Genomic DNA, 12658 nt, shown 5'->3' on the forward strand with positions numbered 1-12658 from the left:
CAGCTTGCTGTCAGGCGGGGTGGCACCCACACAAATGGAAGCGGCCCCCCGAAACACAGACATTCATCTGAGAAGCTGGGAGCAGCAAGCCCGTGGGGCCTGTCGCTGACGGGGCCTCTAGGGTTTCATCCTAATGTGCACTCTGTGGAGATCCCCTGCGTTCATCCTCTGCCCGCGTCCCTCGAGCATCCTCAGGACCACTGTTCCGAGCTCCGTCTCTGGGATACTGTTTGCCTCCATGGAACTTAATTCCTCCCCCGGGCCTCCTGCCGCTCCTTCATCGGGGCACGCTTCTCTGTGCCCACTCGGCTGCCCTCCGGATTGGGTTCTGAGTACTGGGTGGCTCCCTAGGACCCCAGTCTGGGGAGGGCCTGATACAGCAGGTGTCACCTGGGCTGGGGGCTCAGGAAGGCTCCTCCTGGGTTGTGTGGGCCTCCGGGGAGGGTTGAGTTTCCATCGCTATTGCCGGTCTGTGGGCAGGGCTGACCTCAGACTGCCGAGAGGACCCTCCGATGTGGTCTCAATCCCCATCTGGGTGTGCTGGTGCTGGGGCCTCTTGGGAGGGACTCCGGGCAGGTCAAGGTGACCAGCCCTGGGCCACCTGGTAAGAGCCACAGATTGTTCCACAGTTGGTGGCTGCCTCTGCTGGGCCAGGGTGGGCATGGGAGGGCCAAGCTGAGTAAGGCAGACTTCCTCCAGCACCGAGCCTGGGCAGGTTGGCCAAAGACCCAGGGCACCCCAAGACCCCGCTCCGCCTGCGGCCTCCCTCCTGCAGCTGCTGGTCAGGCTCTGCCACTGAAACAGCTCCGACGACACTCGAGTTGTGTGAGACAGGCTCCCATGAGTCTCCAGGAGGAGCAAGTGGTGCTCACAGGTTAACACAGATTCAAACTCAGCTCCAGTCTGGGTCTCAGGTCTCCCCAAGGTCAGCGCCACCCCTGGGGTCTGAGGACTGTGTGGTGGGTGGGGTCTCAGGGGGCTCTCCTGGGGAGGCCAGCAGGGTTCCTCAGGTTATGACAGGAAGGTATGGGCGTGTGGAGGGAGGCTGGTCGGGGCGTGAGAGAAGATGGCCCTCGCCTGAAAGCCACCTCTCTCCTGTGCGGCTCGGTCCCTGACGGGCTGCTGTCTTGCTGGCGCCCAGGGTGCGAGTCCTGCTCCTCTGGGCGAGCGCCTGGGCTTCCAGCAGACTCCCTGTGCCTCATGGGCAGCTGGCACCACAGCCCGTTACACGGCCTCCTCTTTGCGGCACCAGGGCTCCAGCCGGGGAGCCCAGCATGGGGGTGAGGACCCTGCTCCTCAGGGGACCTCTTTCCTGAGATGGCCCTCCATGTTCTCAGCTGCTGGGCGTTCCCAGTCTCCAAGCGGCTTCTTCTGTTACCCGTGGTCACTGTACTTCTGTTCAGCTGGTCTCCAGCTGGCATTCAAGTCCATGGTTCTGTACTTGAGTTCTAATTCCACTTTGGTCCTGGGAGGAGGTGTGTGAGGCTCCCGCCTACTGCGCTGCCAACTCAGATCCCTGAGCACCGCGGAAGCTCCCACAGCCTACAGTTCCCTGCAGGAGCAGGGACCAGAGAGGTTTCCTTTCATTTTTATTGTTGAAAGTATTACATATGTCCCCTTCCCCCCACTGACCGCTTCTAGTCCTAACCCCCTTCCCCCAAAGCCTTCCCCACTCTATTGTCTGTGTCCATGGGTTATGCATATATGCATACATGTTGATCCCTTTCCACCCCCAGACCTGCCCCACCCCAGCCTTCCTTCTGAGGATCAATAGTGTGCTCCATGCTTCTATGTCTCTGGATCTATTTGGTTCATTAGATCCCACATATGAGTGAGATGATGTGATACTTGTCTTTCTCTGACTGGCTTATTTCACTCAGCATAATGCTCTCCAGGTCCCTCCATGCTGTTGTAAATGGTAAGAATTCCTTTTTTTTTTTATAGCAGCATAGTATTCCATTGTGTAAATGCACCATAGCTTTTTATACACTCATTTGCTGATGGGCACTTAGGCTGTTTCCAAATCTTAGCTATTGTAAATTATGCTGCTATGAACACAGGGGTGTACATATCCTTTCTGTTTGGTGTTTCTAGCTTCTTGGGCTATATTCCTAGAAGTGGGATCACTTGGTCAAATGGTAGTTTCATTTTTAATTTTTTGAGGAAACTCTATACTGTTCACATATTGTTTTTGGATTAGTCACTATACTTTAATTATGTTCAATTTGTAACAATGAAATTGGGTGTCACCACAACATAAGGAACTGTATTAAAGGGTCACGGCATTAGGAAGGTTGAGAACCATTGCTCTAGGCCATCTGTATGTCCACTTTGGAGAAGTGTCTATTTAAGTTCTTTGCTCATTTTTCAACTGGATTGTCTGTCTTCCTTTTATCAAGTTGTATGAGTTCCCTATATATTTTAGAGCAGGAGTCCTCAAACTATGGCCCGCGGCTACATGCGGCCGCTGAAAACATTCATCCGGCTTCCGGGTGTTTCTGCCGCCGCTGCCTGTTGCTTAGCAGCCGACTAGTTGTTTTTTAAACTGTAGTCCAGCCCTCCAACGGTCTGAGGGACAGTGAACTGGCCCCGTTTAAAAAGTTTGAGGGCCCCTGTTTTAGAGATTAACCCCTTATTGGATGTATCATTGGCAAATATTTTACCCCATACAGTAAGCTCTCGTCATTTTGTTGATGGTTTCTGTGCAGAAGCCTTTTATTTTGATGTCGTCCCATTTATTTTCTCCTTAGTTTCCTTTGATCTAGATGTATCTGTAAACACACTGATATGAGAGATGTCTGAGGTTTTGCTGCCTATGATTTCTTCTAGGGTTTTCATGGTTTAACGACTTACATTTATGTCTTTTATTCATTTTGAGTTTATTCTTGTGTGTGGTGTAAGTTGGTGGTCTAGTTTCATTTTTTTGCATGTACCTATCCAATTTTCCCACCACCATTTACTGAAAAGACTGTCTTGACTCCATTGTATGCTCTTGCCTCTTTTGTCAAATACTGAGTGTAATGGCTTGGGTCAATTCCTGGGTTCTCTGTTGTTCCATTGGTCTATGTGCCTGTTCTTGTGCCAGTACCAGGCTGTTTTGAGAACAATGGCTTTGTAGTATAACTTGATATCTGGTATTGTGATTCCTCCAACTTTTTCTTTCTCAAGATTTCTGTGTCTTTTGGGGGGTTTTGGGTCCATATAAATTTTTGGGGTGTCTGTTGTAGGTCTGTGAAATATGTCGGTATTTTAATAGGAATTGCATTGAATCTATAGATTGCTTTGGATATTTTAATGTATGGATATTTTAAGGATGTTGATTCTACTAATCCGTGAACACGGTATATTCTTCCACTTATTATATCTTCCTCTCTTTTTTCAACATCCTGTAGTTTTCCGAGTACAGGTCTTTTACCTCCTTGGTTAAGTTTATTCCTAAGTATCTTAATTTTTTTATTGCAATGGTGAATGCGAGTTTTTTTGTTTTTCTTTTAGTTTCTCTTTCTTAGAGCTCATTATTGGTGTGTAAAAATGCCATAGATTTCTGAGTATTAATACTGTATCCAGATATGATGCCAAATTAATTTATTAAATCTAGTGATTTTTTTATGGATTTTTCTATGTACATCTGTGAATGATGATAGTTTTACTTCCTCCTTTCCAATTTGGATGCCTTTAATTTCTTCTTTTTGTCTGATCGCTATGGCTAAGACTTCCAGTACTATTCTGAACAAGAATGGTGAAAGTGGGCATCCCTGTCTTGCTCCTGTGCTTAGGGGAAATGGTTTTAGTTTTTGCCCATTGAGTATGACGTTGGCTGTAGGTTTGTCATACATGGCCTTTATTATGTTTAGATATGATCCTTTTATTCCCACTTTACTGAGAGTTTTTATAAAAAATAGATGTTGGATTTTGTCGAAGGTTTTTCTGCATCAATTTGATATGATCGTGTGATTTTTGTCTTGCAATCTATTTATGTGATGAGTTACATTTATTGATTTGCAAATATTGTAGCAGCCTTGCATCCCTGGAATAAGTCCCACTTGGTCATGGTGTCTGATCTTTTTAATGCACTGATGTTTCTCTCTGCCTTTTCCTATATGTGTTCATCAGAGATACTGGCCTACAGTTCTCTTTCTTCTTAGTGTCTTTATCTGTTTTTGGAATTACAGCAATGCTGGCCTCATAGAAAGAGCTTGGAAGTGTTCCTTCCTCTTGAATTTTCTGGGATAGTTTGAGGAGAATAGGTGTTCTTTCTTCTTTGAATGTTTAATAAAACTCCCCTGTGAATCCATCCAGAGCAGGGCTTTTGTTTACTGGGAGTGTTGTGATTACGGCTTCAATTTCAACAGTAGTTATCAGCCTATTCAGGTCGTCTGATTCTTCCTGATTGAGTTTGGAAAAGTTGCATTTTTCTAGGAATATGTCCATTTTGTCCAGGTTGTCCCTTTTGTTGGAATAAAGTCATTCATAATATGTTTTTACTCTCCTTTGATTTCTTGGGGTCAGTTGTCACTTCACCTCTTCCGTTTCTGACTTTATTTGGTCCTCTCTGTGTGTCCTGGTGAGTCTGGCTACTGGAGGGGTCTATCTCCTAAGGAGCTGATAAAAGGCTGAGTCCGTGCAGACGGCATCTTTCAGAAGTACAGGGCCCTGCCTGCTTCTGGGACTGGTGCGGGCACATGAGGCAGCATGGCCGGAGAGCAATGCAGATCTTTCTGTCATTGCTTGGTCGATACAGGGTCTTTGTGGAAGGCAGCTGAGAAAGATAAGCCAACCTGGACGATCACTTAATCTGCCTGCATTCACTCAAAATTTAGGTAGAGTGGGTTCCACAGGAATCCCAAAGCCAACCTACGTCAGAATTGGTACTTCATGTCGTTCTTATACATGTGTGTCCTCGGTCAGATTCGGTGCTGCGTGAAAATAATGGTCTGTCCATTCCATTCCACTCCAACCGGCAAGTATGTGGTTCGCCCTGCTGGAAGGCGATCAGACCGTGCAGCACATGAAGAGTGAAGATGCAGAGGACAGGCCTTGTCCTAAGGACCTTATGCTCTCGCTGATGGGAGTGACGGACACCGAAGGGATACACAAATTTATAACTCAAGGCAGGTCGCACGCAATGCTCCGACACAGAGTGGGGAGAAGGGTTCCGGATATTGGCAGCCAAGTCCATTGGATCCTTTCACCTGGTGGACACTGAATGGGAGGAATGGGGGCATTCCACGCAGCTGAAACAACATTAGCCAAGCAGAGGAGGAGGAAAGGGAAGGAGCAGGGAAGGAACGAGTCGATTCTCTCTGCCTAGCCTAGCAAATCATGCTGAGGGCCCAGACACGGTGAGGGCCTGCAGCCGTGGGCACTGCCTTTCGCACAGCAGTGATGGGTAAATTTGTCAAACTGCTCATTTCAAAGAATGTTTTCCATTCATTCATTCATTCATTTATTAAATCATTCATTCATTCATATTCAGTACAGGTATACCTAAAGCTACTATGTGCTAATGACCACCACAAAATGAGGAATCAAAGAATTGCACATGGTCCCACATTAAGAATTGGCCAAGCCCTAGTTGGTTTGGCTCAGTGGATACAGCGCCGGCCTGCAGACCAAAGGGTCCCGGGTTTGATTCTAGTAAAGGGCAAGTACCTCAGTTGCAGGCTCATCCCTGGCCTGGGCCCTGGTCAGGGCACGTGCAAGAAGCAACCAATTGATGTGTGTCTCTCACATCGATGTTTCTCTCTGTCTTTCCCACTATCTTCCACTCTTCCTAACATCAATGGAAAAATATTGGGTGAGGATTCAAATAATAACAACTGCCCAAGAAACAGCTGGTATACTTCTCACTCACATATTGTGTATGTGCCCCTCTCATTCAAATGGTCACCAACTCTCCTGAGGTCAGAGCACTGCAGTGGGCGCTGTGGCCAGTAACCGCGCCCACAGCAGGGCCGCGGGGCAGGGCTCTGGCCAGTAACCACGCCCACACAGGGCCGCGGGGCGGGGCTCACCCAGGGCGTCGGTGGCGTTGACCTGGAGGATCAGCCAGCTGTGCACATTCTCTGTGTCGGAGCCAAAGATGGTGAAGACGGTGCTCTTCTCACCGGGCTCCGTGAGGAGCCCATACACGAACACGGGCTTCCTGTAGAAGACGGACGTCTGCCAGGTCTCCCCCTCGTTGGTGCTGTATCTGCCCAAAGGCAATGAGAGGAGCCTTGCAGTTAGTGTCTCAGGGCAGGGGCCTGGTTCTCAGGTAATACTCACCGGTGACAGGAGCCTGGGCTCCCGGAGAAGCAGCGGGTCCTGGGCTAGAGCAGAGAGTGTAAGGCTGTGCCAGAGAGCGAGGACGCGCTCAGCGACAATGCAGTCAGTACAGAGGACACAGGAGCCAGCTTGATGGGGGCCCACTGGCTGAATTTAGGAATATATATATATATATATAAAAGGCTAAGTGACCATCGGACTGTCTGACCGGCTGGTAGGTATGACGTGCACTGACCACCAGGGGGCAGATGATCAGCACAGGAGCTGCCGAGCTACAGTGACTTGGCAGCAGCAGTTCTCGGGTGACACACCCCAGAACCAGAGAGGAGGGAGCCTGATTCCTCGCAGGGCCCCACGACTCCACCTTCGGCCCTGCATTATGTTGTTGCTGGGGCACTGTTGGCCCCAAATCTGGTTTGCTGCACTCTTGCATTTGCGTTCCATACCCTGTACGACCGCAACTTTGCAGAGTGCCTCTCGCATCTGTGACCCCGTCGAGGGATGTCAGAGGGCCAGTTTCAGCCTGATCCCTGCAGGCCAGGATGAGGAACCCCACCTGCCGGAGAGACCCTGCTTACTCTGAGATGCCCTTTGGGCCATAGTGCCGCCCCAGGTGCAGCCGGCCAGGGAAGGACCGTGGGAGGTTGACTCCAGGGCGTGTCTGGCCCGTCTCACCCAGTCCTGCCCTGCCAGCCACCTTCTAATTAATTTCCTTTCAATGTGCACGAATCCATGCACTGGGCCATTAGTGTGGACATAAAGAAGAAAAATGATGATGGAAGAGAATGCACTGACTGAAGACAGAGCCCAGGGATCTAAATGGCACCAACACTGAGAGAGAAAGGGAGGAGGAAATTTATTTCTTATATTCAGTGCTACCAAACAAATGTTGAAAACAATGACAGAATGAGAAAACTGACCATTCTGTAACCCACAGTGTGACCACAAGATCATCATTAGATGCTCAAATCACTGGTTGAAGCGAGCTGAGGACCGAATGTTCACATGGTGCAAAGACGTCAACCCACAGATGAATCGTTCATTACAAACAGGGAAATGTAACTCTGAAACCACTGTAATTAGCTCGGTATTAGTAGCAGGAAAGGAGCGAAGGGAGGGCCAGAACCTACAGGCACATCATCTGGGCATCTTCACCAGGAGCTGCTATTTCACACTCCCCAGGGAACTACTGGTCCACCCCCTGCAGACCACTGGGGGAAGGGGCTCAACAAAGGGAAGTTGGGGTGATGTAGGGAAGGTGCCTATCAAACATAGGAGTAGAAATCATTGGCTACACAAGGCAAGGCTACTGCAAGCCTGCAAAAATTTGGAAATACATAGTCCCCTAGAAAAAGGTGTTCGCTCTCTTGGCCCGTGTGATCCTGCACACTGCACATGCAATGGACAGATGGACTGCAGTGGGGAACACAAGCTAAGTCAGCCTGATGCTGTCTTTCCCTCTTCTGTGCACACATGGAATGTCCCAGAACCTCTGGGCAACAGCTTTAATCCTAGCTCTGCTGAAGCCACAGCTACGCTTCCTCTATGGCAGGAAGAAGGGAAATGGGACCTTGGAAACCCAGGGATTTAACTCAATACAAATAAATGCCACTCATTCTCCCATGCAAGTCTCAGAAACTTCTTTTTCTCAGGACATCCCAAGAAGCCCACTTACCAGCAACCAGTGAGGACAAGGAGAGCTCCCCACGGATAAAAATTTTACAGTGAATCTCGTAAGAATCACGACCTTCACCAAACTTGGCATCACGAATAGCAGGACAACCTGACACTATGTGCTTCCAATAAAGTGCTAAGGACAATAGTCATCTATGAGCTATTCTATGCAATAAATCCAGAATTCAAGTCACTCCACACGACAACTGGTCTGGAGTCTTCAAAAAAAATCAAGGTCATGAAAAACAAACAGAAAAGGGAGAAGGCTTACTATAGGTTAAGAGGTGAAACAGCCAAATGCCATGAGTAACCCTTGACTGAGTCCTGGACTGGAAAAAGAAAGTAGCTATAATATGGAACCAAGGGAAAATAAACATAGTCTACAAGTAATACTGAGTTCATGTGAATTTCCTTATATGTGATAATGGCATTCTGACTGTATGCACAAATACCTTTATGTATTGGAGAAATACGGATGGATCGACAGACAGACAGGCTAAATAGATGGGTGACAGACAGAGTTGAGAAAATTTGCAACTGATGATCCTAGGTGAAGGTACGTGAGTGTTCTTTATGTAATTCTTTCTACCTTTCCTGAGGTCCTAAAAATTAAAAAGTTGGGGGGAAAGTATATGAGGAGGAAAGTCTCCAAGGCAGACTACATCAGGATGACAAAGCGAGCCCTTGAGAAACTGAACAGCATCCAAGTAATTATAGTAATTTTATTTATTTTTATTTTTTAAAACATATTTTTATTGATTTCAGAGAGGAAGGGAGAGGGAGAGAGAAATAGAAACATCAATGATGAAAGAATCATTGAATGGCTGCCTCCTGCATGCCCCATACTGGGGATCTAGCCCACAACCTGGGCATGTGCCCGTGGCTAGAATTGAACCATGACCTCCTAGTTCATAGGTCGATGCTCAACCACTGGCCACGCCAGCCAGGCTGTAATAATTTTAAATTATCACATACTAGAGGCCTGGTGCACGAAATTTGCACCTGGGTGTGATCCCTCTGCCTGACCGATGATCGAAGTGCGAGCATCTGGTGTGGAAGGGCAGGTGTCAGCTGACCTCTGGGCCCTGGGCAGCACCTGTGCCTCCAGGCCCCCATACACTCCCCTCCACCTGAGTCATCAGGCCCCATCTGCGGGGTGATCTGTGGGGCGATCGGGCTTCTGCCCAGCTCCCTCAGTGCCTGGGAGCCGGGCAGTGGCCCCGCCCCACCCTGCCACCACTGGTCACCATCTGCAGGGCAATCGGGCCCCTCTTGCATCCACCATGGCCTGGAGCCACCCGCTCACCTGCTCCACCGTCCCACCGAGGTCCCGCTCTTGCCAGGACCCATTGGAGCCGGCAGCACCTCCACTGCCACCCGCTGCTAGTACCACATCACCGATGCCTGCCATGTTCCATGCCACCACCTGGTGGTCAGCACACGTCATAGTGAGCAGTCGAGGGGACAATTTGCATATTAGGCTTTTATTATATAGGAGGGTTGAAAAGAAGGAGGAGAAAATGTGCCTATTTGCTTCATCACCCAGGAAGCTGGTGTGTTCAACCTGAGAAACCACTCACTTAGATCTCTCATTAGAATCACAAAGATACTGGGCTTCTCCTTAGGTTCCAATTTTATGTAAAACTTTTCCTTTCACTTTTCACTTGTTTCTGAGATTTCAGTTTTACTCACTCAGGGTCTTAATCCTTGACATAAACCTGTTCATGGCATCACTGATCCACGCACTTCCTCTCATACTGAGATTGCCAGAACTGATACTTCTGCAAGAAGGCTACGCGCTAAACCACTCCGCGGTTTGCAGGGCAACACAAAGAATGTGGAGAGGGACTGACTGATCTCCCCTCTGGAGATCGTGTAAGGAGGACTTCTCATCTGGCAGATATGCTTTTGGTCTGAGGTCATTTTGAAGCAGACACGGGAATGAGTTAAGTCCTTCAGCCTCCTGCACCAGTGTGATGTGCTCAAGTATCACATCTAAGAACAGTCACACCAACTTGGTGTTATTATAGACTGTTTATTTTTCCTTGGCTCCATATTATTGTAGCTACTTTCTTTCTCCAGTTCAGGATTCAGTCAAAGATTACTCATTGCATTGGGCTGTTACACCTCTTTAGTCTCTTAGCCTAGAGCAAGCCTTAGTACCACTTTTAGCACTTTCATTGATTTTGGAGACAAGAAAAGGAGGGAGAGAGAGAGAGATCGCATCAAAACATCCATGTAAGAGAGAAACATCGATCAACTGCCTCCTGTATGCACCCTGACCAGAGATTGAACCCATGACCTGGGTATGTGCCCTCACCAGGAATCGAACCTGTCGCCTATTGGTGTACGGGACAACACTCCAACCCACGGAGCCACGCCAGCCAGGGCTGCGCCACTTCTGAAGCAGGGTAATGACATGTAGCATTATTTTTTAGGAGGATCTTCGTGAACCACATAGTTAAATATATTCACTGCCAGGGAAACAAACAAATCCCAAGTGTACTGATAGATGGTTTGATCTCAACTCAAAATAAGACGTCTAGTTCCCACAGAGCTGGACCCATTTGTCAATGAGCTGCGAAAAACAAAAAGGAAGGTAGGACTATCAAATCTGCAAAGGGAGCAAGGCTAGTTATACCGGTAATACAACGAACGCCAGCCACAGTGAGAAGGGGTAAGAACATCGCTCCTTTATAACTCAGGGGCGGAAAACCCACGTGAGGGTGAGAAGAGGGTGAGGCGGCTCCCTGCAGCTCTCCCAGGAAGTGTAGCCATGTCAACCATTAGACGCCGCCTCCTACACCCTGGAGCGGCAGCGCTGCCTCCAGGACTCAGGTCCAAACTGCTCCTGGGTGCCCTTCCGGTGCCTTCTTGGGGCTCCCAGAGGGACCCTTTCCAAACCGGAAGCCTCCTGAGAGGAGAGCTGCGTTGGTGCAAGTACAAGGGCTCTAGGAGCCACTGATAGTACCATCACCCTGCCAGGCGCCCGGCACAGAATGGACACCAATTCCATCCCCACGACCGAGTCAGCACCTGTGTCTGGGTCTTTGGGGTCAGTGCACAGACACACAGGCTCCTGTGAGCAGGAAGCCTGCCTGAGCCGGTCCTGGCAGCGAGCTGCGCAGGTGAGGGAGCGAACCCTCCACGGCCTCTGATTTACCAGTTCAGACACATCCACACGAGCAAAACAAAGAGTCCACTTTTTGTCTCAATTTCAGTTCCCACTGACAAAGGTCACAGCCTCAGGGAAGAACCGAGGTAGAAGCTGACACAAGTAATAGTCACTCTGACTTATCTGTGCTCCCCAGTAAGAGACAGACACGGATAATTTAAAATAACAACACAAAACCCGCTTTACGCGGTGTCCCCACTGAACCTGTGAGTCACTGATGGGACTCTGCTTCCTCCAAGGCTCGGGGTCAGAAAGCTCCCTTCAAAGCAGGCCCTCTCTGCCCGGCCAGCGGGGCGCAGGGCTGAGCATCGACCTATGAACCAGGAGGTCACGGACGATTCCCTGTCAGGGCACAGGCCCAGGTTGTGGGCTCAACCCTCAGTAGGGGGCATGCAAGAGGCAGCCGATCCATGATTCTCTCATCTTTGATGTTTCTATCTCTCCCTCTCACTTTCTCTCTGAAATCAATAAAATATTTTTAAAAAACACACATTCCCTTCATCTAGCCTCCTTCTCCATCCACCTGGCTCAAAACGCAACAGACTCACAGCGGACACAGGAAGTTCCCAAACGGTGCCTCGCTCACCTTTGTATCCTTGGCACCTAGAACACCCGGTTCATTATAGATGTTAACAGACGCTGGGATAACTGACCTGAGATCCTGCCAAACAGAATACGCCCCCATTCCAGCTCGGGCCCTGACTGCTGACCGTCACGGTCACGGGATTCCTTGTGCAAATGAATAAGGAATTGGACACGTAATTAAGAGGAATTGCAAAAAAAAAAAAAAAAAGAGGAATTGCCAAAAGGAGTCAGTGGGCGGTCAATGGAAAATGAACGAGGCGGCCAATAAATGCTCCGAAACTCGGGAGTGAGCCGTGGCTGTGGAGGAGGCTCGGCTCGAGTCCTGGAGCCTCGGACGCCCCTGGCATCCAGGGCGGCCCAGCAGCCATCGCACACGCCTGGGACAGCGATGTGTCCGAGGATGTGAACTGGCTGCAGTGTTACCTCCTGCATCTCATCTGAGGAAGCTGCCAGCACGCAGCATCAGGGCAAAAGCAGAGCCGCGAGAGAAGCAAAAACAGTGAGAACAGACTGAGTCAGTGCCAGGTGGCCACACAGAGTTGGGCCAAGTTCAGACTGATATTTGGGCACGTGCACTTATCAACAGAGGCATCATATTTGCAAATCCCTACGTCATACTCACTGACACTCCAAACGGCCTGTCCACACAGAACAATGCTACAGTGTCTGTGGTCCCCACAGCCCACAGCCAGTCATTTCTAAGTGTCCGGGAGGCAGCGGGGCCCGGCCACAGGTTTTCCTGGTCACATCCAGCACCAGCTGGTGCCGCCAGGACCCTGCTCCCTGAGCCCCGGCAGGAGGTAGTGACAGGAGTCTCATGACCACTCGGAGAAGCCAGCTTGCAAATGGAACCTGCAGAAGCTACACTCGGAAAACCAGGCACCGACCAGGGTCTGCTGGCCACGGGAAGAATGAATGGGTTCCTAGGAAGCCAGACCATGTCCCTCCTCTTGTTTC

At 49.5% G+C, this 12658-nt stretch overlaps 1 protein-coding gene across 1 annotated transcript in view; it reads right to left on the reverse strand.

The window, feature by feature from the left end:
• The window catches only part of SORL1 (sortilin-related receptor, L(DLR class) A repeats containing), a 127417-nt gene that overhangs the window by 83115 nt on the left and 31644 nt on the right, over positions 1–12658 (reverse strand). The window contains exon 13 of the mRNA XM_015563866.1: positions 6015–6193. Within this exon, the coding sequence (XP_015419352.1) occupies positions 6015–6193 (179 nt within the window). The remainder of the gene's footprint in view (positions 1–6014; positions 6194–12658) is intronic.

Source organism: Myotis davidii, unplaced genomic scaffold, assembly GCF_000327345.1.
Source record: "Myotis davidii unplaced genomic scaffold, ASM32734v1 scaffold799, whole genome shotgun sequence".
In the NCBI taxonomy this organism is placed as follows: Eukaryota; Metazoa; Chordata; class Mammalia; order Chiroptera; family Vespertilionidae; genus Myotis; species Myotis davidii.